Source organism: Geotrypetes seraphini, chromosome 14 (genome assembly GCF_902459505.1).
Source record: "Geotrypetes seraphini chromosome 14, aGeoSer1.1, whole genome shotgun sequence".
Lineage (NCBI taxonomy): Eukaryota > Metazoa > Chordata > Amphibia > Gymnophiona > Dermophiidae > Geotrypetes > Geotrypetes seraphini.
In genome coordinates this window covers 2,923,565-2,948,579 of record NC_047097.1, presented here as the reverse complement: position 1 = coordinate 2,948,579, position 25,015 = coordinate 2,923,565, and the positions used below count along the sequence as shown (strand labels likewise).

At 46.5% G+C, this 25,015-nt stretch overlaps 1 protein-coding gene across 1 annotated transcript in view; it reads right to left on the bottom strand.

The window, feature by feature from the left end:
• Positions 1–7,558: 7,558 nt before the first annotated feature.
• LACTB (lactamase beta) overlaps positions 7,559–25,015 on the bottom strand; it is a 50,810-nt gene continuing 33,353 nt past the window's right edge. The window contains exon 6 of the mRNA XM_033920928.1: positions 7,559–9,728. Coding sequence (XP_033776819.1) covers positions 9,197–9,728 — 532 coding nt within the window. The 3' untranslated portion in view covers positions 7,559–9,196. The remainder of the gene's footprint in view (positions 9,729–25,015) is intronic.

Here is a 25,015-nt window from a genome sequence, read left to right as displayed (position 1 = left end):
AAATTCACTACATTTCCTCTCTGCATATTCTTTTGCTTTCTTTGAAACTCATGCTGGACTCAAAATGACAAAGGCTGTGTCTTGAGAAGAAAACATTAGAAAAGTTAAAAGATGCCATTCATACAGTCAAATCAGTGCATTGGTAACATGAATGTGAGTGTTTACTTTAGTGTAAAAGGGATCAGGATTTTGTGCTATAAAACTTTATTCCAGAACAGTATAACATTGTATGGCCATACTTAAAAAAAAGAAAGTTCCTTGGCTAGTGTAAAACCAATTCTGATAAAAAAAAAGAGAAAATTGAGGTTACCAGGCTATCAAAACCAAAATATCCTACCACTAATCTTTGTCCTACACAAAGAAAACCTCCAGACAGCTTTATTCTTGTGTTTGCAAGCTCAGTTTCTAAAATACATTTTAAAAAGAAGTTATCTATTTCTGTCTTGCAGAATATTGTTTCAATAAATCTGTTGCACAGCACTTTGATGGACATTATTGCTCAGGAACTGAGTATAAAAAAGTAATATCTTTTGTTGGGGAGGAGATTTGGTGAAGCAAAGTACATACCGTAGTATTGGAAGATTAGGTTCTTATTTTTGGTAATCTTCTTTCTGTTAATCCACTATGGATTCTGTACGAATGGTGTTCAATCCCAACCCGTGAACTGGGTCTTGCAGATGTCACACTCACAGCTTTTAGCACCTCCCACATAGCAGTGGAGTATAGTGCCCCTTCAGTTTAGTCTCAAAGCAATCGAACATCACTGGAATAAAGCACACAAAGCAGGGGTACAGGGAACCTCCCCATCAACACAGCACAGTTCTGTTCTGCTCTGCAACTTATAAGAGAACAAACAATTAGTAATAAACATGAAAAACATGCAAGGACAAAGCAGTAATAATAACCAACCAGTTGTGTGCAACAAGTATGAACTTCAAGAATCAGAGGTTCAAGAACGTACTTACATATGCAGGAAAGTCTCATACTTGGTCATCCTGCTGGCAAAAGAGATCTAAGCCTGGAAGGAGAAACATCCAAGGCATATAAAAAGCAGGCGATACAGAACAGATAAGAAGAGGGTGAGGCGTACTGAAGCCATAGTGGATTAACAGAAAGAGGATTACCAAAGGTAAGAACCTAATCTAACATTCTGTTATAGCCACTCCGGATTCTGTATGAATGGTGACATACCATAACAATGGCATCGTCTAGGGTGGGACAGCAGAGATTGCCAGCAAAACTGAGGCCTCAAAGGTGGAGCTGCGTATGTCTAATAGCACTATAGAAATAATTAATAGTAGAAATAGTTCTCTTGATTCGCCACAGCTACTCTGCGAAACCTTGTAAAGGTATGAAGAGAAGACTAAGTAGATGCCCTACAAAAGTCAGCTGGAGGGACTGCCTGAGACTCAGCCCATGATGCTGCCAACACTCCCAGTTGAGTGCGCTGTGAGAGAAACTAATGGTTGCTTACCACCGGCAATGTGTGTTGACAAAATGGCCATGCAAATCCTTCTGGCAGTGGATGCCTTCGATACTGTTACATGGTAGGACTGACTGGTCACCACAACCAGATGTTCAGAAAGATGAAAATCATTGGTCTTCTCCAAGTAGTGGAGTAAGACCCTTCGGACATCCAGCTTTCATAATATCTTGTCTTGCTTATCCGAACAACCTGGTTGATGTGAAAATTGGAAACAAAGTCTGGAATGAACAAAGGAGCAGCACGGAGGGACACGCTTACTTTCGTGATCCTAAGAAAAGGTTCTCTACAAGAGAGCACCTGCAGCTCTGAAATGTGTCTTGACAAGACAATCATCACTACGAACATTACCTTGACCGTAAGGTCCAAAAGAGATACGTCCTTGAACATCTCAAAGGGGCTTCAGTAAGACCCTTCAAAATAATGTTAAGGTTCCACGTTGAAAAATAATAATAATAATAATTTTATTCTTATATACCGCCATACCGAAAAAGTTCTATGCGGTTCACAACAAGGTGAGCCAATACATGGGATACAGATAAAATACAAATTAGAATAATGGACTTAAAAACAGATAAAGACAGAAAGCATTTACAATATAATGCAGAAAATACCGGCATGGCAGGGAAAGAAGTAATACATAGAACAGATTAAAAAAAGGCCTCAAACAGAGCGTACCCCTGAGAAAACTAGTCATGTCCAGGTGTGCTGTAAGTAAAAACAGAACTACTTTACATCCTGAAGCAAGAAAGACCTACCATTTGTACCTTGAGGGAAGCCATTGCTAGGCCTTTTCCTTGTCCAGCTGGCAGAAAAGCCAGGACTACAGGAATGAGAACATAGGAGCTCCAGCTGGTCCTTGTCACACCACTGTGAAAAAGCCTTCCATGCCTTGGCATAAGTCACCATAGTAGAAGGCTTCTTTGCCCGCAAGAGAGTAGCAATGACTACGTCTGAGTAGCCTCTTCAAACTCATGCCTGGCGCTCATGAGCCATACCGTAAGACCAAAGCGCAAGGGATTCTCCAAGGTAACTGGCTCATGACTGAGAAGACCGCAATGAAGAGGGAGCTTGATGAACAAGATCTGCATACCATGGACGGCGAGGCCAGTCTGGGGCCACTAAAAACACGAGACCTGGATGAGTTACAATCCCTTCAATGACTCAGTCCACCATGGACCCCAGTGGTAAGATGTAAAGAAGCTCCTGGTTGGCCATGGCTGAGCCAACATGTGCAGCCCATGTGCTGTTCTGTGATTGAAGAAGCACTTGGCTTTCGAGTTTTTGGCAGAAGCCATCCAGCCCACTGCTGGTCTGCCCAGATAATGGACAATTGGCTGGAATGCCTTTTGTGAGAGGGATTATTCCCCCCCAAGCCAGGACTTATCAACCGAGAAAGTCTTCTTGAACACGTTCTACTCTGGGTACATGTGCTACAGAGAGAGCCTGTAGGTGCACCTCTGCCCACCAGAACAGCATTCGTGCCTTTAGACACAATGGAGCACTTCTGGTGCCTCCCTGCCGGTACACATACACTACCACCACTGCATTGTCGGAAAATACTCATATCATCTTCCCTCCAGAGCCTGTTCCAAGTTTGCAATGCTAGCCGGATGGCTCAAAGCTCTACATGAGTTATGGACCATCCCTTTTTACAGTAAGTCACCTGGCCCTGGATGGAGCAGTCTTTGCAATGGGCTCCCCAGCCAAAAAGGATGGCATCAGTCGCGAGATTCAACCACTTTGAAACCACCAGTGTAGGCAGTTCCTCAGTGTTCCCCTCCATGGGAGCTGTATCTGAAGAGGATAACATTGAGGGGCCCACCAAGACAGGAGAGACTCCTGAAGAGGACGCATGTACATCCTGGCCCAGGGAAAAACCTCCACAGAGGCTGCCCTGGAACCCAACACCTGTAGGCAGTGCCAGGTCATAGGAGTTAGAAGCACTAAGAGATCCAAGATTTGTTTCTTGAACTTCTGTTAGTGTGGCTCTGGAATAAAAATGCAGCCTTGGGCCGTGTTGAACTGAATGCCCAGATATTCCAAACTCTGAGTTGGAGAGCCACAACCTTCCACACTGCTTGCTCATGCTATAGCTTGGACAGAGTCCTGATGAGACAATCATCCAGATATGGGTGTATTTGGACTTTCATTTTGTGTAAAAGAGCAGCCACTACCACCATCACTTTGGCAAAGGTGTGCGCAGCCATCACCAATCCAAAGGGAAGGGCAGCAAAAACGAAATGCTGCTGGAAAACATGAAATCTCAGATATTTCCTGTTTCCCGGAAAAATGAGAATATGAAGATAGGCCTCTGTGAAATTCAGAGATGCCAGGAATTTCCTAGGAACCACCACCACAATTACTCATCTGGCCATCTCCATGTGGAAGCGAGGAATCTTCTGAAAGGCATTGGCCACCTTGAGATCCAGGATGGGCCTCCAGCCTTCTGTGCCTATCTTTGGCAAGAGGAAGTATCTTCCTGAGCCCAATTCAACGTCAGGGACCAGTTCTATGGTGTGAATATCTAAGAGTCCTGAAGCGCTGCTTGAACCCTGATCTCCTTTTCCAACCTCCCAGCTGGAGAATCCAAAGCCAGATCTAGAGGAGACCAAAATAATTCTATCTTATGTCCCTCTCGTATGCTGCCCTGCAACCATTGGTCTGAGGAGATCCATTCCCATTCCCTCCAAAATGCAGACAACTGTCCCCCAATGTATGGAGGTACAGTTCCAAGTCAGGCATCATTGGGATTTTTAGGAGGGATGGACATAAGACCCAGAGGTCTGCTGGCACCTGGAATTGCTATAGCACTGCCTGTATCCTTGGAAGAATCTTTGGGTGGACGAGCTAGAGATATTTTGGTGGGACCAGCAGTAGGGATGAAAGCAACCTCAACTCCCTCCAGGGGGGGCGGCAAGGTAGTCAGCCATGCTGACCATGAATTCATCAGAGCCCTTGCCAAAAGCAGCTGCCTTTTGAAGGGCAGGTTGCTTAAAGTCACTTTAAAAACAGTCAACTGCCTACTGCCTCATCCAAAGCATCCTGTGAGCAGAGACCGCATACTTTGCCCAGTACCCTGATGAGGTTATACAAAGCATCCACCACATAATTCACTCTGCCGAGCACCAGCTGGGTCCAGGTGTCCTTCACCAATGGCACCCATCACAGTTTCATGTGGCAAGCCCATGCAACAAACAAGGCTACTGCTGCCCCATTGATATCCAAAGATACTACCTCAAAACTGCTCCATTAAAACCATGTCCACCCTGTGGTCTTAAAAATCCTTCAGCACCACTTCTCTAGGGAGGGTTGTGCACTTGGGGACTTGAGTCATTGCAGAGTCCACCTGTGGCTGATCAAACAACTGCTAGAATTCTGGGGCCCTGGGATAAAGCTTGGACATAGGTTTTGCCACCTTCAAAGAGCCTCCAGGAAGGCACTGAGGGATCTCCCGCCCACCTCCTAGCAGGTACCGTGGCTCACAGTATATGGACACTCCTCTGTCAATAAGTCCGCACAACTGATGCATGGATTCAGGCCAACACATGTTGAGGGGTCCATCCCTATTTTTTTGTAAAAATAGAGGGGTTTTGAGGTATAAAAAAGTTTTAGGAAAAAAAAAGATAATTTAAAATCTAAGATGGCCGCTACCAGAAAATTGCACCAAAAAAGGCTTAATTAAAAAAACATGAAAATAGGGGTTTTAGAGGTGGGAGACCTGAAACATACCCCTGAAAATCCTCCAAAATGACTGTTTTAGACCCCACTCAATTTCCCATAGGAAATAATGAGGCTGTACTCACAGTTTTGTGCAGTGTCTGTCAGTCAGCATTTTCTTCCAGCTGAAGTGAAGAGAATGGAGAAGTTTCTGAGGCAGGAAATCCTAACAGTCCAATCCACAAGATCTTTGGGCTGCCAGTTAGATGGACCCCAACTGAGACCTCCACTCCCATGAAACCTCGAAGCGTGATGGGATGTGAAATACACAACCATCACCCTGATACCCCGAGGGTTCTTAGGGCGCCCTCAGCCTGCGCTTAAGCCTCTGAGAATATCAGAAGGCGAGCTTGCTGCCCGGGGAATGGGCCCTGAGCTCTGAAGTGATACACAGCAGGCTGGCCCCACATGTCCACCCAAAGGCTTGACATGTGAAGCTGCAGTCTGGCTCTATGGAACCTGCATCCTTTCCCAGCAGAAAGCCCCTAAATAAGGGGACCCAAAGCATCTAAGTCACTGAAAACATCAAATGTTTTTCAAAAATAAATGGAAAAATAAGACAAATAAAGCACAGCAGACTAGAAATACCTCTGCACTGTTCGCTTGAAGTAAAAAAAAACTGAAGGGGGCACTATACTCCACTGCTATGTGGGAGGTGCTAAAAGCTGTGAGTGTGACTTCTGCAAGACCTGGGTCGCAGGTTGGGATTGAATACCATTCATACAGAATCTAGAATGGATGTAACAGAAATACTGTTTGCTGTTGAAAATTTGATGAAAACCAAATATACAAAAGGATAATATAGTTTGTTGATGTGTAGTTTGCTCATGTTGCTAAAAACCAATTTTTAAAAACCCAAACATCTGCTCTTATATATACAGTACAATAATTCTTAGACCATTCTCTCCTTTTGCTCAGTCATCAAGAGAAATGAGTTCTCTAAGGCATTTTAGTACAGATTGACAAGGTAAATACTCAGACGCTCATTCAATTCCTATGAGCGTCAGAGAGCATTTACATTACATTTCATTAGGGATTTCTATTCCGCCATTACTTTGCAGTTCAAGGCGGATTACAAAAGAATTATCAAGGAAGTTTTACAAAAGTTTTCAAAGAGAGTAAGAAATGAGTATGGTTATTTGTTTAGGGTAGTTGGCTTTAGTGAGAGGTGGTGTTTGATACTTGCGGTGTTATTTCTTGAATAGTATTATCTTTAAATTAAGTCTCTCTTACTAGTGATTTAAATCGATTTGATTTAAATCAAATCCTCTCTGTTGTCTAACATGTAAATATTACCTCGTGAGCCCGTCCTAAAATGCTCTTACCCAGTTTGATAAAAGGGGTCTAAATAAATATTAGACTAAGGGGCCCTTTACAAAGTTGCAGTAAGCATTAATACATGCTTATTGCAGCAATAAATGGCTTAATACTACTACTTATCACTATATAGTGCTGAAAGGCATACGCAGCACTGTACATTTTGACATTATGATGGTCCCTGCTCAGAAGAGCTTACAATCTAACTTGAACAGACATGATATATAGGGTTGGGGATGCAGAGCCCAAAGTGAGAGGAGTTAGGAGTAGAAAGCACTCTCAAAGAGGTGGGCTTTTAACTGGGCCTTTAACACTGCCAGAGATGGAGCCCACCGTAGAGATTCAGGCAGCTTGTTGTAAGCATACAGAGTAGCAAGGCAGAAGGGACTGAGTCTTGAGTTGTCAGCCAAAGAGAAGGGCACAGAAAGGAGGGACTCACCAGCTGAGGGGGGGGATCAATGGGAAAAGTAAGTGAAGAGAACTAGTGAGGGGCAGTTGAGTGAGTGCATTTGTAAGTCAGTAAGAGGAGTTTGAATTACTGCAGAGTGTGCTGAGGTGTCCCACAGTAATTTGGGGATATTTACATGCTATCTAGGCACTACAAATACATTTATATTTTAGTGCTAGGGGAGGGTCTGGGGACAGAGAGTGGGCATGTTCTGCACTGATCGATTAGCATACACACTAACAGATTAGTGTAAGTTTAGTGCATAACTCTTTACCACCTACAAAGTAGATAGTAGTAAGGGCGTATGCACCAATTGGAAAATTAGTATGTGGCCATTAATACAGATAATAGAAAAAAATTGTATATTTTACCCCCGTGGTAAAAATTACCTTTGTGCATAGGAATGATGCACATAAGGCCACTTTTACCACAGTTTGGTAAAGGGCCCCTTAATCTGTAAAGTTTTTATATGAATAACTGCTGTGTATTCCAAGTGTTGCTATGGAAGAGAAAATTAGTAGTATCAGCACTATAAAAGCATTTGATAAAAAGATCTACTTAGATGAATCTTGTTTATAAATACAATAAAATCTATTCAATGTTTCATGTTTATTCAAATTTCATGCTTTGGAGTCCTAAACTTTAAAAATGGCTCAGGTTTAGTGCTCATAGGTTTATGAGTTAAGAGGTGGTGGTTTGGGAGCTCAATTCCTGAGATCTGGGGACTAAAGGTTACATGTTATTACAAATTAATTATTACAATTCAATTTATGCAGGTCTACCCATGAGTCAGATTAAACATTTCCAAACACTACAGAATTGTGCAGCTCATTTGCTTAGCAGGTCTTCTAAATATGATCATGTAACCCCCTCTTTTCTCACCTGTACATCTCAAAATTAAATTCAAAAATACCCATTCGTGCATTTCAGGCTTTTCACACAGGTATGTCATCATCTTTCATCTTCCCTGTACACCCTCTCGTATGCTATGATCATTAGATTCCAACAGAATGGTTATTCCAAATCCCTGTCAAGCACATTTAGAATCCACCAGACATTCTGCATTCTACTTTTTTCCTCCAACTCTTTGGAATGCTCTATTTCTGATTTTATTAGAGCAAAACAATCATTTCCCCACTCTGAAGGCAACATTTCTTTTCCTATACGATAAACCCTATTTGAGGCCAGAGAGCGGGTGCCTATGAGGGACAGATAAGCTACTTTAAACTTTATTTTAAGATTGAATGAGTATGTGGATGCTCTCCTTTGCTTTCCTAAATGACACTGGCATTCCTTTCTTTTTAAGGTTTGTTTTTATTGACTATGTTTTCCGTTTAGGACTTTAATTGGTAAAAGCTGTATATCAGGGGTAGGGAACTCCGGTCCTCGAGAGCCATATTCCAGTCGGGTTTTCAGGATTTCCCCAATGAATATGCATTGAAAGCAGTGCACGCAAATAGATGTCATGCATATTCATTGGGGAAATCCTGAAAACCCGAATGGAATACGGCTCTTGAGGACCGGAGTTCCCTACCCCTGCTGTATATCAAATCAATAAATAAAAATATGCTGATCCAGTGTCAACTTTGATGCCACTACATGCTTTGACCAGAATTTGCCTCTTGAAGGGGTGGCCCCTATTTACACTTATCCCCCCCTCCTTTTACAAAACCGTGCTAGTGCTTTTAGCATTGGCCACGTCGCAGTTACCTCCGTGGCCAGCGATAAAAATGCTAGTGCGGTTTTATAAAGGGGGGTTGGGTTAATGCAGTTTTCCCAAATGACAGCCCCAGCAATAAACACAACACTGAACATAAAGAAAAATTCTCTCACACACTATTTTTGAGATGTGTACCAGGTCTGACACAAATACTTGCCACGTTAATTTAGTTCCATGTTTCATTACCTGGATGCAGATAAAATTCACCTCCAGCTGAGGGGGAAAAATATTACTTGCAGACTAATGGAACTCTTCCTAATATTAGTTCTATGTTCCAGGTAAAATAATCCCTCTAAAAAGGTATGTGCATTACACTTTTATAAACAATGAGTCTGCTTTCCCTGAGTCTAAAAGCTTCAGATACATCAAAATATTGCACTGCTGGCAAAATGCAAATGATAAATGCTGGAATAAAGACCTTTGCATTCTTCTTCCAGGACTGTCTTCCTAAAAAAAACAACATTACACGTAGCTGCTGTTGTCACTCACATCCATGCATGGACAACAGTCATGCCGCTTTGTCCTTCTCAAACTCCAGGGCAATGTTCAGGGCGGTCCTGTTGAGGTTAGTAGACTCCATATTGCAAATGAGAGAAACCACCACGCCTCTTGGTGGAAGCACAACGCCGCTACTTGTATCCACAGATTCCAAGTCCTCAGGAAGAATAAGCAAGGCACAGCTTGCACCCACTGCAGCCCCAGTATGGGACACGTAATGTTGCTGCTGTCTGCACTGACCATATTCCTGCTTCTTCTCCACAGTGCCCCATCCCATCCCATACTTGCCATCTTTGTCCCATGACATTTCAGTATTTGGCACTGGAAGCCACATCATCGTCGTCGTTTCGGGCTTGAGGTAACCTGGTAAAAGCTTGCTGCATAAATTATGAAACTGCTGGAGTTGGTAACTGTAAAGTAAGGCGTTTCCAAAGATAAGCAGATCGCTGACTGTAGACAGGAAGCCTCCCCCAGCCCATTTGTAGGAGTTGTCCACATACGGTGTGTTTACCAGGTGGCCTTTTTTATTGTAAACATAAAACCTGAAATCATAGAAGGCAGAATGCACTTAAAAGACCAACTTATTCCATGTTTGATTTTTTTGGGTGCACAAATTAAAACTGCAAGCAAAGTACTGGTAGAGAGTACTAGCACCTACAGAATAGGTACTTTTAGTGCCACATTAACATACAGCACACATTATATTTCCCTAGCCTTACCAAATTCTTAGCTCCCCAGGGTACAATGACTACAGCATATGGCTCAATTGTGACTGTTGGATCCATCTGCATTATTTGTCATTTTTGGCTAAGAAAAATGTTAGTGTTTTATTGTTAAATTTTAAATGTAGTAGTTGGATTGTTCAATTTTTGGAACTGAACCATTGCAAATAATTTTGATTTTTCTGCTAGACTAGAAGAATGGTATATATAAAAAAAAAAACTGTAAGTAAATAAATAAAATCAATTATATATTTCAGTCATTGTACTGCAGTGTTTCCCGAGTTGGTTCTGGAGTATCCCTTTGCCAGTCAGGTTTTTCAGGATATCTGCAGTGAATATGCATGAAAGAGATTTGCGTATAATGGAGGCAGTGTATGCAAACCAATTTCATGCATATTCATTGCACATATCCTGAAAATCTGACAGGCAAGGGGATACTCCAGGACTGACTTGGGAAACACTGGTAAAATCGACTGGACCTAGTCAGTATATCCCAGGGAGCCTACAAAATCATGATACAGCCACATACATATCATACACAGAGCTTGCTAGAGTAGAGTGGCCTAAAAGTTATAGCAGGGAGCTGCAAAATGGATCTTTGGAAGGAAGGACAGATGAGGTGATCAGGAATGGGAGAAATCAGCAGAGAGGAACAAGGGACAGGGGAGAAGGGGGGATTCACTTATACCTTCCCTATCAATGCCAATATCTCTTCACTTACAAAGATCCCTTTGATTCCTACACACTCCCCTCTGTCCCAGGAGGATAATTACTTAAGTAGATAAAGAAAAATCTAGGGTTGCACATTTAACATATTAATAATGCGATTAATGCATTAAACAATTTTAACGCAGGTCCCCTTTACCTCTGCCCTGACGCCGCCAGCTGTGGTCCATTGTATTCCTTCCCTCTATCCCTTCAATCTTTCATAACCTGCCAGTAGTGCTAGCAATTAAAATAGAGCACTGCTGGCAGGGTAGCCAGCTCCAGTCTCTCATGATCTCTTCAGTCCCTGCTACACCAAAACAGCTATGTAACTTCCTGTTCCGGTGTAGCAGGGACTGAAGAGATCACGAGTTGGCTAGCCTGCCGGCAGCGCTCTGCTTTAATTGCAAGCACTGCCAGCAGGCTCTGAAAGGTTAGAGGGAGGGAAAGAGGAAGGAGATAGACCTGCCTATGGGGGTAGTTCACTGCAGGGCTGGCTGTACAGTCAGGGACTCACAGTAACAGCAGCAGTCAGTGTCAGAGCACAAGCATGGAGACTCCTGGTCAGTGGCATAGCAAGGAGGTGGACTGCCCCAGGTGTCATCTTCACAGGGCCACTGGCACCTTTAATCCTTTCTGCCCCCTGCATACCTCTTTAAAGAAGCATCTTCCACCTGCTGTTCGCGCCGGCCTCATCTCCCTTCTGGACATCACAGGACGTGACGTCAAAAGGGATCTGAGACCAGTGTGAGCAGCAGGTGGAAGGTACAGCACAGTTACTTACCGTAACAGGTGTTATCCAGGGACAGCAGGCATATATTCTCACATGTGGGTGACGTCATCTACGGAGCCCCGATGCGGACAGCTTTTTCAAGCAAACTTGATTGAAGATTTAAAGTTTGCTCTGCTGCTCCACGCATGCGTGCCTTCCTGCTCCACTAGAGGGTGCATCTCCCCCTCGTGGTCTCCAGTTCACTTAACCAGCAAAGAAGCCAACCTCGGGGAGGTGGGCGGGTTGTGAGAATATATGCCTGCTGTCCCTGGATAACACCTGTTACGGTAAGTAACTGTGCTTTATCCCAGGACAAGCAGGCATGATATTCTCACATGGGTGACCTCCAAGCTAATTGAAAGGGGATGGAGGGAAGTTGGCAATTTAGGCGAATAGATTACGCAATACCGATTGGCCAAAACGGCCATCGCTCCTGGACAATGTATCCAGGCAGTAGTGGGAGGTGAAAGTATGAACCGAAGACCACGTGGCAGCCTTGCAGATTTCCTCAATGGGTGTGGATCGGAGGAAAGCTACGGAGGCTGCCATCGCTCGGACTTTATGTCCCGTTATTCAACCATGCAGCGCGAGACCAGCCTGAGCGTAGCAAAAAGAAATACAAGCAGCCAACCAGTTGGACAAGGTGCGCTTGGAAACTGGGCGACCCAGCCGGTTAGGGTCGAAGGACAAAAACAATTGTGGGGTTGTCCGATGAGACTGAGTGCGTTGGAGGTAAAAGGCCAACGCTCTCTTACAGTCAAGCGTGTGTAGCGCCGTCTCTCCGGGATGAGAGTGGGGCTTGGGGAAAAATACTGGCAAGACGATGGACTAGTTGAGATGAAAATCAGACACCACTTTAGGCAAGAACTTAGGGTTAGTGCGGAGGACCACCTTGTCATGATGGAATACAGTGAAAGGGGGGTCCGCCACCAGCGCCTGTAGCTCGCTAACTCGTCGGGCGGAAGTGAGTGCGAACAGGAAGATCACCTTCCAAGTGAGGAATTTCAGATGGCATTTGTCTAATGGCTCGAAAGGGGGTTTCATGAGTTGAGCCAGGACCACATTAAGATCCCAAACCACCGGGGGAGGTTTGAGAGGAGGGTGGACATTCAGAAGACCTTTCATGAAACGAGAAACTAGGGGGTGGAGTGAAAGGGCTTTTCCTTCCAGGGTTTGATGGAAGGCAGCAATTGCACTAAGATGTACCCAAATGGAGTTGGTCTTCAGGCCGGAGTGCGAAAGATGGAGCAAATACTCCAGGACCAAGGGGACCGGGACCGACACCGGGTCCTGGTCGTGCGAGGAGCACCAGGACGAGAATCTGGTCCACTTTTGGGAATAGCAGGTTCTAGTCGAGGCCTTCCTCGAGGCTTCCAGTATTTCCTTGACTGATTGCGACACAGGGAGAGAAGTCAGGGGGAGAGAAACCAAGCATTCAGATGAAGAGACTGAAGATTTGGATGCAACAGCGAACCCTGGCTCTGTGATAGCAGAGAGGGAAACAGAGGCAGAGACAGTGGATCTCTGGTACTGAGTTGAAGTAGAAGGGAAAACCAAGGTTGGCGTGGCCACCGAGGAGCAATCAAGATCATAGTGGCTCGCACCGGTTTGATATGGACCAGCGTCCGCAGAATCAGAGGAAAAGGCGGAAACGCGTATAGAAATCTTCCCTCCCAATCTAGGAGGAAGGCGTCGGCCTCGAGGCGTTCCGGGGAGTACACCCGGGAGCAGAATTGAGGGAGTTTGTGGTTGAGGGGGGAGGCGAACAGATCTATCTGAGGAGTCCCCCACTTCTCAAACACCTGTCGTAAGGTTTGAGCGTGCAGCGACCACTCGTGTGGCTGGAGGAGGCGGCTGAGTCTGTCTGCCAGGCAGTTTCGCTCTCCTTGTATGTACACCGCTCAAAGGAAGATGTTGTTGGAGATTGCCCACTTCCAGAGACGCAGGGCTTCCTGACAGAGGGCCCAAGACCCCGTCCCCTCTTGTTTGTTTACGTAGTACATTGCTACCTGGTTGTCGGTTTGGACGAGAACCACCCGGTCGTGGAGCAGATGTTGAAAAGCCACAGCGGCGAGATAGATGGCCCGAAGCTCCAGCACGTTGATGTGGCAGCGGCGGTCCTCTGTTGACCACATCCCCTGAGTGCGTAGGCCATCCAGGTGAGCTCCCCAAGCGTACTCCGACGAATCCGTGGTGAGTACCTTGCTATGTGGAGGGGCGAGAAAAAGTAAACCTTTGGATAGATTTGAAGAGTCGGCCCACCAGAGGAGCGATCGTTGCAAGGAAGGAGTCACTGTCACGGGACGGTCGATTGGGTCCCGTCCTGACGCCATTGGGATGCCAGGGTCCATTGAGGAATCCTCAGGTGGAGACGGGCGAAGGGTATGACGTGGACGGTGGAGGCCATGTGGCCCAGAAGAGTCATCATCTGCCGAGCTGATACCGAAGACAGCCGCGAAATCCTTCGACTCAGACTTACTAATGCCTCTTGACGTGGAGGGGGAAGGAAGGAGCGGAGTCGGACCGTATCCAGCACGGCCCCGATGAACTGTAAGGACTGAGAGGGGCGCAGCTGGGATTTTAGGAAGTTTACCTCGAACCCCAGACCTTGAAGGTAAATAATAGTCTGTTGGGTCGCTGAGATAACCCCCTCCCTGGACGGGGCTTTGATCAGCCAGTCGTCCAGGTAGGGGAACACCTGGAGGCCCTGCGCGCGTAAGGCAGCTGCGACCACCACGAGGCACTTCGTGAAGACTCGGGGTGACGACGCCAGGCCGAAGGGGAGGACTCGGTATTGTAGGTGTAGATCCCCCACCTGAAAGCGCAGGTACTTGCGGTGAGCGGGGTGCACTGGAACATGTGTATAGGCTTCCTTTAGATCGAGGGAGCAGAGCCAATCGCCCTCGTCGATGAGAGGGTAGAGAATCGGTAGGGAAAGCATGCGGAACTTTTCCTGCACCAGAAATTTGTTGAGTCGCCTCAAGTCTAGGATTGGGCGCAGGTCTCCCGTCTTCTTCGGTACCAGGAAGTAACGGGAGTAGAACCCCATCCCCCGCTGGTCGGGGGGGACCACCTCCACTGCCCATAGGTGAAGCAGTCCTCGAGCTTCTGAGAGAAGGAGGAGTAACTGAGTTCGGTTGGGAGGGCACGCCCTTGGAGGATTGTCTGGAGGGTTTTCCCGAAAGTTGAGAGAGTATCCTGATGAGATCACGCCAAGGACCCATGCGTCCGACGTGACTTGTTCCCAGCGCGGGTAGAAGGCTCTGAGGCGTCCCCCAATGGGAAGGAGGCCTGGGGCTGTGGCGGAGGGGGCCAGCCCCATCCGCTTATCCCGTCAAAAGGACGGGGATGGTTTGGCGGTCGCAGGCGGTTGGAACTTGGGTGGGGCCCGATGGTGAGCTTGCGGGCATCTGGGTGGAGGCCGTGAGAAGGCGGGGGTAGACTTTTGAGGGTAGTGGCGAGGAGGGGCCCTGAACGGCCTGGATGCTGGTGGTTTTGGTTTTTGCCGAACTAGGGAGGCAAACGAGCGTTCGTGCTCCGAAAGGCGTTTCGTAGCTGCCTCGATGGTGTCATCAAAAAGTTCTTTGCCCACGCAGGGGAGGTTAGCCAACCGATCCTGTAAGTTGGGGTCCATGTCGACGAGGCGTAACCAGGCTAGGCGGCGCATGGCGATAGCGAAGGCTGCCTCTCTGGAGGAAAGTTCGAAGCCATCATAAGCCGCGTGAAATAAATGGAGGCGCAGGTTGGAGAAGACCTCCAGGAGCAGGTTAAAGGCTCCTTGGCGTGGGGCCGGTAGGTTGGTCGCAAAGGCTCCCAATAGTCCAATGAGATGTTTCAAGTAGGACATGAAGGTGAAAGTGTAATTTTGTACCCTAGAGCAGTGGTTGTCAACCCTGTTCTGGAGGACCACCAGGCCAATCGGGTTTTCAGGATAACTCTAATGAATATGCATGGAGCAGATTTGCATGCCTGTCATTTCCATTATATGCAAATCTCTCTCATGCATATTCATTAGGGCTAGCCTGAAAACCCGATTGGCCTGGTGGTCCTCCAGGTCAGGGTTGGGAACCACTGCCCTAGAGGCCATCATAGCGTTCTGGTACAGTCTTCTGCCGAACTTGTCCAGGGTCCAACCCTCTCGACCTGGGGGGACCGCCGCTGAGAACCGGGAGGGGTGAGCCTTTTTCAGGGAAGATTCTACCAACAGCGACTGGTGGGAGAGCTGTGGTTGCTCGAAACCTGGGTATGGTACTGTACGGTACTTGGACTCCATTTTGGAGGGGACAGCTATTACCATGTAGGGGGTCTCCAGATTCCTGAAGAAAGCCTGTTGGAGTACCGGATTGGGCGGTAAGCGAAGGGACTCTCTAGGTGGTGACGGTAAGTCAAGTTCCGCCAGGTACTCTTTAGAGTATCTTGAGTCGGACTGGAGGTCTAAGTCCAGAGCGTGGCCCATGTCCTGGACGAAGCGAGTGAAGGAGGGGTGAGACGTTCCCGGGGCCCCGTGTGGGGACGGTAAACGAGACCTCCGTCGGGCAGAGAAGGACGGGGAGGCTTCCCTCGAGTATCGAGGTTCATGCTCTGACCCGCGCTCCGAGACCGGGGAAACACTGTAGCAGTGTTCCGGGGTCTAGGACCTACGTCGTCTCGAGGAGCCCCTATGAGACGATGCCGGGGTACGGGGTACCGATCGATGTCGAATCGGTGACCTCGACCTGGACTCCCTCGGCGAAAGCCTGGGGCCTCGGCTCGGAGCCCCGGTCCGAGGGGGAGTTAGGATGATGCGAGGGTTGGAGAGTGATAACTCCGTCACCTTCAGCGGTCCTGTACGGGGCGTCGGTGAACGGCCTCGTAACATAGAAACATAGAAACATAGAAATTGACGGCAGAAAAGGGCTATAGCCCATCGAGTCTGCCCATACCAATGACCCACTCCCTGATTCTTACTCTCCTAGAGATCCCACATGAATATCCCATTTCCTCTTGAAATCTAACACGCTGCTGGCCTCAATCACCCGCTGAGGCAGCTCGTTCCAATGATCGACCACCCTTTCGGTGAAGAAGTACTTTCTAGCATCACCCTGAAATTTCCCTCCCCTGATTTTCAGCGAGTGTCCTCTGGTTACCGAGGGCCCCGTAAGATTGAAGATATCATCTTTCACCACTGTACGCCCCGTAATATACTTAAAGGTTTCAATCATGTCTCCTCTCTGTCTTCGCTCCTCCAATGAGTACATCCGCAGTTTTTTTAACCTTTCTTCATACGTGAGATCCCTGAGCCCCAAAACCATCCTGGTAGCCATTCGCTGAACCGACTCAATTCTCAACACATCTTTTCGGTAGTGTGGTCTCCAGAATTGAACACAATACTCGAGATGAGGTCTCACCATGGATCTGTACAGTGGCATTATTACTTCAGGTTTTCTGCTGACAAAACCCCTACGGATACAGCCCATCATTTGTCTTGCCTTGGATGAAGCCTTCTCTACCTGATTGGCAGCCTTCATATCGTCGCTAATGATCACTCCTAAATCACGTTCCATCGTAGTCCTGGACAAGGTTTCACCATTTAGTGTGTAAGTTCTGTGTGGATTTTTTTTGCCTAGATGCATTATTTTACATTTTTTAGCATTGAAGCCTAGCTGCCAAGTTGCTGACCACTGCTCGAGCTGTCTTAGGTCCTGCGTCATAAAGTCAGGCACACTGCTTTTGCCAACTATGTTGCATAGTTTGGCATCGTCGGCAAACAGTGATACTTTTCCTCTAAGTCCTTGGGTCAAATCTCCTATGAATAAATTGAATAGAATCGGCCCTAAGACGGAGCCCTGAGGTACTCCACTCATCACTGCTGACATTTTGGAAGGGGTACCGTTTACCATCACCCTTTGAAGCCTACCATCTAGCCAATCCCTTACCCATGTTGTGAATGTATCCCCTAATCCCATCGATTTTAGTTTGTTCAACAGCCTGCGGTGTGGAACGCTATCAAAAGCTTTGCTGAAGTCCAAATATATCACGTAGTGTGGGAGAACTCCGGGCCTTCTTAGAGGTACGGCGGTTTGAGGTCTCGGTCGTTTTAGCTCGACGCTTTGCTCCGCGGCGGTCTGAGGAGGGATAGCGTCTCGGGCGCCTCGGGGAGGAATCCGAGGAGGATGAAATGCGGCGAAGCTGGTGCACTTTGCCCTGAGGGGGCTCGACGCGAGGCTCAGGCTGGTCCGGCGCACGCGAGGTCGAGGTCTGGGCTGGTTGTAGATGGGCAAGTGCAGCGGACAGCTCCGACGAGATCATCGCCCGGAGTAGGTCCTGGAAGACGGGCACGGACAGCATCGAGGGCATGTCCGATGCCTCGGTGCACTCCACCGGGGGTGACCTCGTGTCAGAGTATTCCCGTGTGGTGGAGGCACGGCCCGAAGGCTTGGGAGGCTTCGCCGGGGCTGAAAGCATGGGGGTTCCACCATGCGTCGCCGGTGTCCCCGAGGCTGGCTTCTTCGCTGGTGCGGAACCTGAAGAAGAAAGAGGAGACTTACCCGGGGCCGAGGCTTTTTGCTGTCCCGAGGTCTTCGGGGTCGGGTCTCGAGGTGGTGCCGAGGTATTTGGGGCCGAGGTCAAGGCCGGGGCCGACCTCAAGGCCTAGGTAGAGGGTTGGTCGGCGGTGAAAAGGTCCGCCATTCGGGCTTTTCTTCGACGAAGGGCCCGGTTATGAAAAGTAGCGCACTGGGGGCAGGAGTCGGTTGGATGAGCGGCCCCCAGGCAGAGGATGCACCGGCGATGCGGGTCTGTGATGGAAAGAAGCCGCTCGCACCGGGTGCACTTTTTAAAGCCGGTCAAAGGCCGGGACATAGAAAAACGAAACTGGCCGAGGCCCAAGTAGCCACGCGGCGACGGCGACCCGGAAGCCTCCGGGTCGGTCAAAATGAAGCAGGAACAGATAAAAATCTAGAGAAAAAAGCGCACAGCGACTAATTCAATAAAACGAGAAAAAAATCGCGGTGCTAGAAGGCAGTTGGGGCAGAGCCTAAAAATACACGACTTCTAGGCTCAGCGGAAAAATTTGAACTGGAGACCACGAGGGGGAGATGCGCCCTCTAGTGGAGCAGGAAGGCACGCATGCGTGAGCAGCAGAGCAAACTTTAAATCTTCAATCAAGTTTGCTTGAAAAAGCTGTCCGCATCGGGGCTCCATAGATGACGTCACCCACATGTGAGAATATCATGCCTGCTTGTCCTGGGATAATGCTCGCACCGGCAAACATTTCAGGAGGTATGTGGGGCACGGAAGTAGAGACACCCAAGAGGTGGGGAAAAGTGGGGGGCACCCAAGCAACAGGGAAGAGTCGGGGGTGCACAGCGCAGCAGTGCCAGACGCCAACTTCACTTGTTATGCCACTGCTTCTGATCACGAAGCAGTGCTGGAGCACATTACCATGCTGAGGCTACAGACTGGCAACCTACTAAAATGAGAACACCTTTCCAAGAAGTGTCTGGCCACCCCTAGTGAGGAGGTGAGGGAGCAGCACAAGAGCACCTTTACCAGGCATTCTCTCTCCTGGTTCTCCTTTTGGCTGTGAGCACAAAAGCCACCTGCCAGGCAGCATGTACTCTCCTGGGCTAGATCCAGCCAGTTCTGATATAGAAATGGACGGTCGAGCTGACAGCAAAGCTCACACTGAGATCTGGCTTGGTCGCAGGAGAAGGTGGTACCAGAGCTGCCCCTGCATAAGCGGTGCTGGGCAATTGGCAAGAAGGGCTAGTCTCAGTTAGGGCGCTGGTCTTTGACCAAAGGGCCGCCATGTGAGCGGACTGCTGGGCATGATGGACCACTGGTCTGACCCAGCAGCGGCAATTCTTATGTTCTTATCTCCAGGCTCTCCTTGCTTTAGAAGCTTTTGACTCTCTCATTTCTTTCCTTGCGGTAATATGAAGGTAAACGCTGCCAATTAATGTTCCGCTTCCTGTTAGGCAGTAAGCCTAGTGCAAGCTAGTGGAATGTTAACTTGTTTATATGTTCATGCCATTGTTCTTGCAGGATATGCAACTATTCATCTTAAAGGGCAGCAGTGTGTCTGTCTTGAACAGACTGTAAGCTTTGGCAGCACTACGTGTTTCTGGTAGCACTATAGAAATAAGTGGTAGTAATAGGTCGAGATGGTGACAGAGGAGGGAAGGATAAAAATGGTGAGCATGGAGCGGTGGAGAGAAGGAGGGGAGGGAAGAGAGAGTACCCATGCAAGGAAAAGGGGAGGGATATGATTGTGCCCATGAATGGCATGGAAGGGGAGACAGAAACTAGACAGATTTGAAAAGGAAGAAGAAAAGTTGGTCACGAAGGATGGATATAGGGCAGGAAGTAAAGAGAAGGAAAATAAAAGTGAACAGACAGAGCACAGGGAAGCAGAACCGGAGATGTGGAAAGAGATGATTAGAAAGATAAAATCACCAAACAACAAAAGTAAGACAAAATTTTATTTTTGGTTTCATAAGGGGATTAATAGGATTTGATATACCACCTTTCTATGGGACAATTGAATTGAAATGTGTCAGTTTTGAGAATTTACATTTGCTATGTATATATATAGGAAATGTGAGGAGGTGCCTTATGCAATTAATCATGTGATTAAAAATTTTAATTGTACAGTACAAAGTAGCCCTCAATGGCCAGCTTTACTGACCTATGCCTGCAGAACACCAAAAGATAGCCAGAAGAGGGCAGCAGTGTTACAACATTGGTTAAACCAAAGGCTGAGCTCTCTATACATCTAATAGCTGTCAAGCCCCTGCTAAATCAGAATTAACAACTAGGTGCTTTGCCACCAAAACTGATTGCCAATTATACACATCATCAACAGCTTTTGGGGAAACACTTCACACTTTTCCAGCTAGAGAGCTCAAAGTGTGATATAGCAGGTGAACATCCGCATTCTTAAAATCTTAAATAAAATACACTAGTCACCAAAACTAAATATATCGGAGAAGTAAATCACAGAAGTATTGCTCTACCTCACATTACCTTACTCTGAAATAAAGACAGCATATAGTATTGCCTATCCAGCAAACTCTACAGCACAATCTCCTGTACTATTTTAATCACTGATAAGGGGTGGGGAGAAGCACATCTTATAGGCCGGCTTAGTTACAGTATATTAAAATTAAAATGAATAGTTCTTGATGACTAGTTAAAGTGCTTAAATGCAAAAAAGATCAACACTTAAAATTTGTCTTAACCTATTGCCTGGTACATTTTTTTGACTCGCTGTTTTCTCCTGCTCTTTTGGGCTTTCAGCTCAATCAGAATCAGGTTTGGGATCTAGTGCCATGAGTTTAATTTGCAACTTTCCTTTCTGAGGGGCTGATACAGAAAACTACTGTAATGCATGTACTTACAGGGCAGACCGGATGAACTGTTCAGGTAATTTGAGCAGAAGCGTGTGATTACTGCTAAGTGCAACAGGTGCAGAATGGGAAAAAGGGATTCATCATGATACACACTGAGTGCACAGTAGATGAGGTATTCCTCTGCAATGTGTACACTACATGAGAAATTATCTGCCAGGTCTAAGGCAGTTAGCTGAGAGGATTTACTGTCAGTTTTATTTTCTTCTTTTCTGCACACAGCAAATATCTGAACTTTAAAAAGAAAGAATGGAAGTAACAGCAGTTTTATGTGCGTGTGTCAGAAGTACACAAAAAGTATCAGCATACTCGTACATCTGCAAGTTATTCTACATGCCTCATAAAAATTTATGTGTTAGAAATTTTTGCAAGGCTGGTATCTGCACACAGTACATGCACAATAAGGTGCTCTTTGTGTGCATATGTCTACTGTCTTCCTCTGATTAGTAAACATGTTGTACGAACTTTAGATTTGTAACATTTGTTCACAGCAAAACATATTCTTGTTGGTCTTGCAGCAGAAGTGCATTCTCAGCTATCAGCATTCAGCTCTGTGTGGCTTTCTCTGTTGACCCCTATATGATTACCACCCCCCCCCCCCTTACCCAAGTTGACTTAGGGCTATATTCATCAACCTGCCCAATCCGGGCAGGTCTGACAAATTCTGGAAGCTAAAATATGCAGATGGGGCGATTGGAGGGACGCCTCCATCGCGAGCACAGATTGCTTTTCTGCGATCCCCAAGCATGCGCAGACTATCTGTAGATGGTCTGCGCATGCCTGTCGGAGCTGCAATTTTTTTTATTTTTAATTTTAAACTTTTAAATTAATTTTTACCCTGCAAGCCCGTGGTTTTAACCCGCTTTAAACCCATGGGTTAAAACCACAGGCTTGCAGGGAAGTCAGGGCAGGAGAACCAGGGCGGCGATGCGGCAAGCAGGCAGGAGAGGGCAGCGAGCAAGGCAGAGAGCAGGGCTTCGAGTCGTAAAGATGTTTTCGACAGTTCCCCAGCAGTTGCTTCTTCAGTTGATTGGCCAGCCCTGTCGGATCAAGAATTTTGTGTTGTGAATCGCCTCCCTGCCTACTTTGCATGCGTTTCTCCTCATTTGCATGCATGGATTCAAAGCGGATCACAGGAGAAGTTAGTGAATGAGGCCCAAGGGAAATCTGGTCACAAAGGGGTCGTAAACCGATCGGTACACAATCGGTTTGCTTAGTGAATCTAGCCCTTAGCTACTACAATCACATTTCTCAGCCAAAGGAAGGCAGCAGGTGCCAACCAGGGCTTCCTCCAGAACCCTGTTGTAATGAGCTCTGCCTAATTAGGTCTCACACTTCTGCAATGGCAAGCCATCTTCCTTCCTCCCCAGGGCTGCAATACTACCTCCTCTGCAGACCACTAGAAGAGTAGTGCTCTGGTTGGACTACAACCAGGTTGTCCAAGGACCTTGATTTTCATGACTTTCTGGATGGTCCATCAATTTTTTTTTCTTGTTGTTGTTTCCAGTAAGTCTTCAATCAACTTCACTTTACATTTTTTCCCCTGGACTGTTATCACTCACAGCAAAACCCAAGAAAACTATAAAAAAAAAAACACTATCCTAACAAAAATCACATGCCTAACATGCTTCTAAGTAGTAAGCAAAGAAAATAGTACTTACCTAAAGGAAAACCAAAAATCATTACTACCATCTGATCACATTACCAGCCCAAACTTTTCCCCCTTTTACTAAACCACAATAGCGGTTATTAGCGCAGGGAGCCATGCTGAATGCTCTGCGTTGCTCCCTACACTCAAGGGGAGTGAGGGGTTTGCTTGGTACAAGTAAGTATTGCATGACTGGTTCCACAGAGAAAAGATGAAGGCATTCAAAATCAGCACAGTGAACTATCAGACCCCCACAACCTCTAATGAACTTTAAGTCCAGGCAGCAGATTGACTTTCTTGCTAGGGTTAATCATTCACTATTTCTGCTTTTATTTTAGCTGAGCTCCGAAGTTCAACCTCTCCTCTGATTGTCTGACTTCTCCATGCACAGTATAGAGACTTTTTAATTGTAATTTTTTATTTTTATTTTTTAAAAGCAACATTGCACAGATATAGAGCCAAATTATAGTAAAGAAAATTTCTTAAGAGTTAAATAAATATCAATTACATTTATGATTAGAAAGAGAAATGAAAGCTTTGTAACATCAGCTAGAATATTGGAGTATATCATATACATGTATCTCTTTTCTTAAGCTCAGCAGTGTCAATCTTTTAACAAAGTAAGAAATTATACTGTTGCAGTCATTTACTTTAGAGTTAGATTGTATTTAGTTTTACTTTCAGTAGTTTTCATTGTAAAGTGATGCATGTCGGTAACAAAAATCTCATGCACGAATACAGGATGTCTGGGGTGGTACTTGGAGAGACCTCCCAGGAAAGAGACTTGAGAGTTCTGATCGACAAGTTGATGAAGCCGTCTGCGCAATGTGCGGCAGCGGCGAAAAGGGCGAACAGAATGCTAGGAATGATAAAGAAGGGGATCACAAACAGATTGGAGAAGGTTATCATGCCGCTGTACCGGGCCATGATGTGCCCTCACCTGGAGTACTGCGTCCAGCACTGGTCAACAAATATGAAGAAGGACACGGTACTACTCAAAAGGGTCCAGAGAAGAGTGACTAAAATGATTAAGGGACTGGAGGAGTTGCCATACAGTGAGAGATTAGAGAAACTAGGCCTCTTCTCCCTTGAAAAGAGGAGACTGAGAGGGGACATGAGCGAGGGCAATTCTTATGTTCACTGGAAACATGTCAACACTGGCTACAACATTTACCCAAGAAATCCCTTGCTCATGTACTGAAAATGTGTTAAATAGTGAATTTTCATATGATAGATTTTATCATCCCCCTTACAGTTTACCATATATACTCGAATATAAGTTGAGACCCCCATTTACCTCCCCCCCTAAAAGGAGGAAAAATGGTTGACTCTAATATAAGTCAGACAGTTTAATATTCAAGTGCCCTGCCAGGATCTGCACTCAGCCCTCCCCTGCCGGATCTGCACCCAGCCCCCTCCCTGTCTATGGTACCTCCTCTGCTGCTGGGATCCCTGCTGGTCCAGAGGTATAGTGGGCAGGAGCGAGCTTTCTGCGCTCCTGCCCTGCTGCTAACTAAAGGTCGGTTGCTGCCGAGTTCTTTCTTCAGCCGCTGACCAGTCCTAGCAGGAGTGCGCTTTGGCGTTGTTTCTTGGCGCTAAGTGGCTTCCTGAATGGCTCCCGTGAATTCTGGCCCAAAAATCCTGGTTTATATTCGAGTATATACGGTAAATGCTCTACCAACACCTTATTTAATATATGCCAGCTTCTCATTAAAGTCACAGGATCCAATTAAATCATGCTGGCTAGCCAACTGCTAATATTCAGCAGTACTTAACCAGATATTGCTGCTCAATATTAGGGCTGACCGCTGCAGGACTTTTTTGCGGTGGTCTGAGGACCAAGATGGGGTGTACCTAGAAATTATCTGGCCACTACTGATATTCAATACTGATGTTTGTATAAACCGTATGTATAAAGTATCTATTAGGATATTTCTGTTAACAGATACCAAAGGATGGATTTTACAGTTTTGACTACAGGGTGCCTCTGTCTCATGGCAACAAATACTGCACTCCCCCAAAATTCACGGGGGTTCCGTTCCAGGAACCCCTGCAAATTTCAAAGGCAGGGGAGGCAGGAGAGGGCAGCTGGAGCGCTGGTGGGTGAAGAAAATCACTCGCGGTCTGCTCCGACCGCCTCTGCCTGTAGTAAAGTTGGGCTACACCAATCAGGAGTTGCTTTGACACGCAGCTCCTGATTGGTGTAGCCCGACTTTACTACAGGAAGAGGTGGTTGGAGCAGATCGCAAATGAGCAAGTCCGCGATTTGCAAACCACAAATTTGCAGAGGAACACTGTATTGTGCTTCTCTATTACTAGCAAGCTGCACACACAGCAACCACTAGTTAACTGCATGGTTCAGTTAACAAGCACTACTATAAATCATTCTTGATGGTTGTCATATATAGTTCAATCAATGGATTTCTCAGCAACATTTACAGCAAAGAAAATGAAATGCATATCTAAATCATTAATAGATGGCCCAAGAAAGATAGCTGAGGGAGATGGGACGTTTTTGTAATACCGCATGTTAAACCGCCTGCCACGCTAGCTGCTAATGCCTGCATTGAGCAGGTGTTAGTTTTTTAGTCAG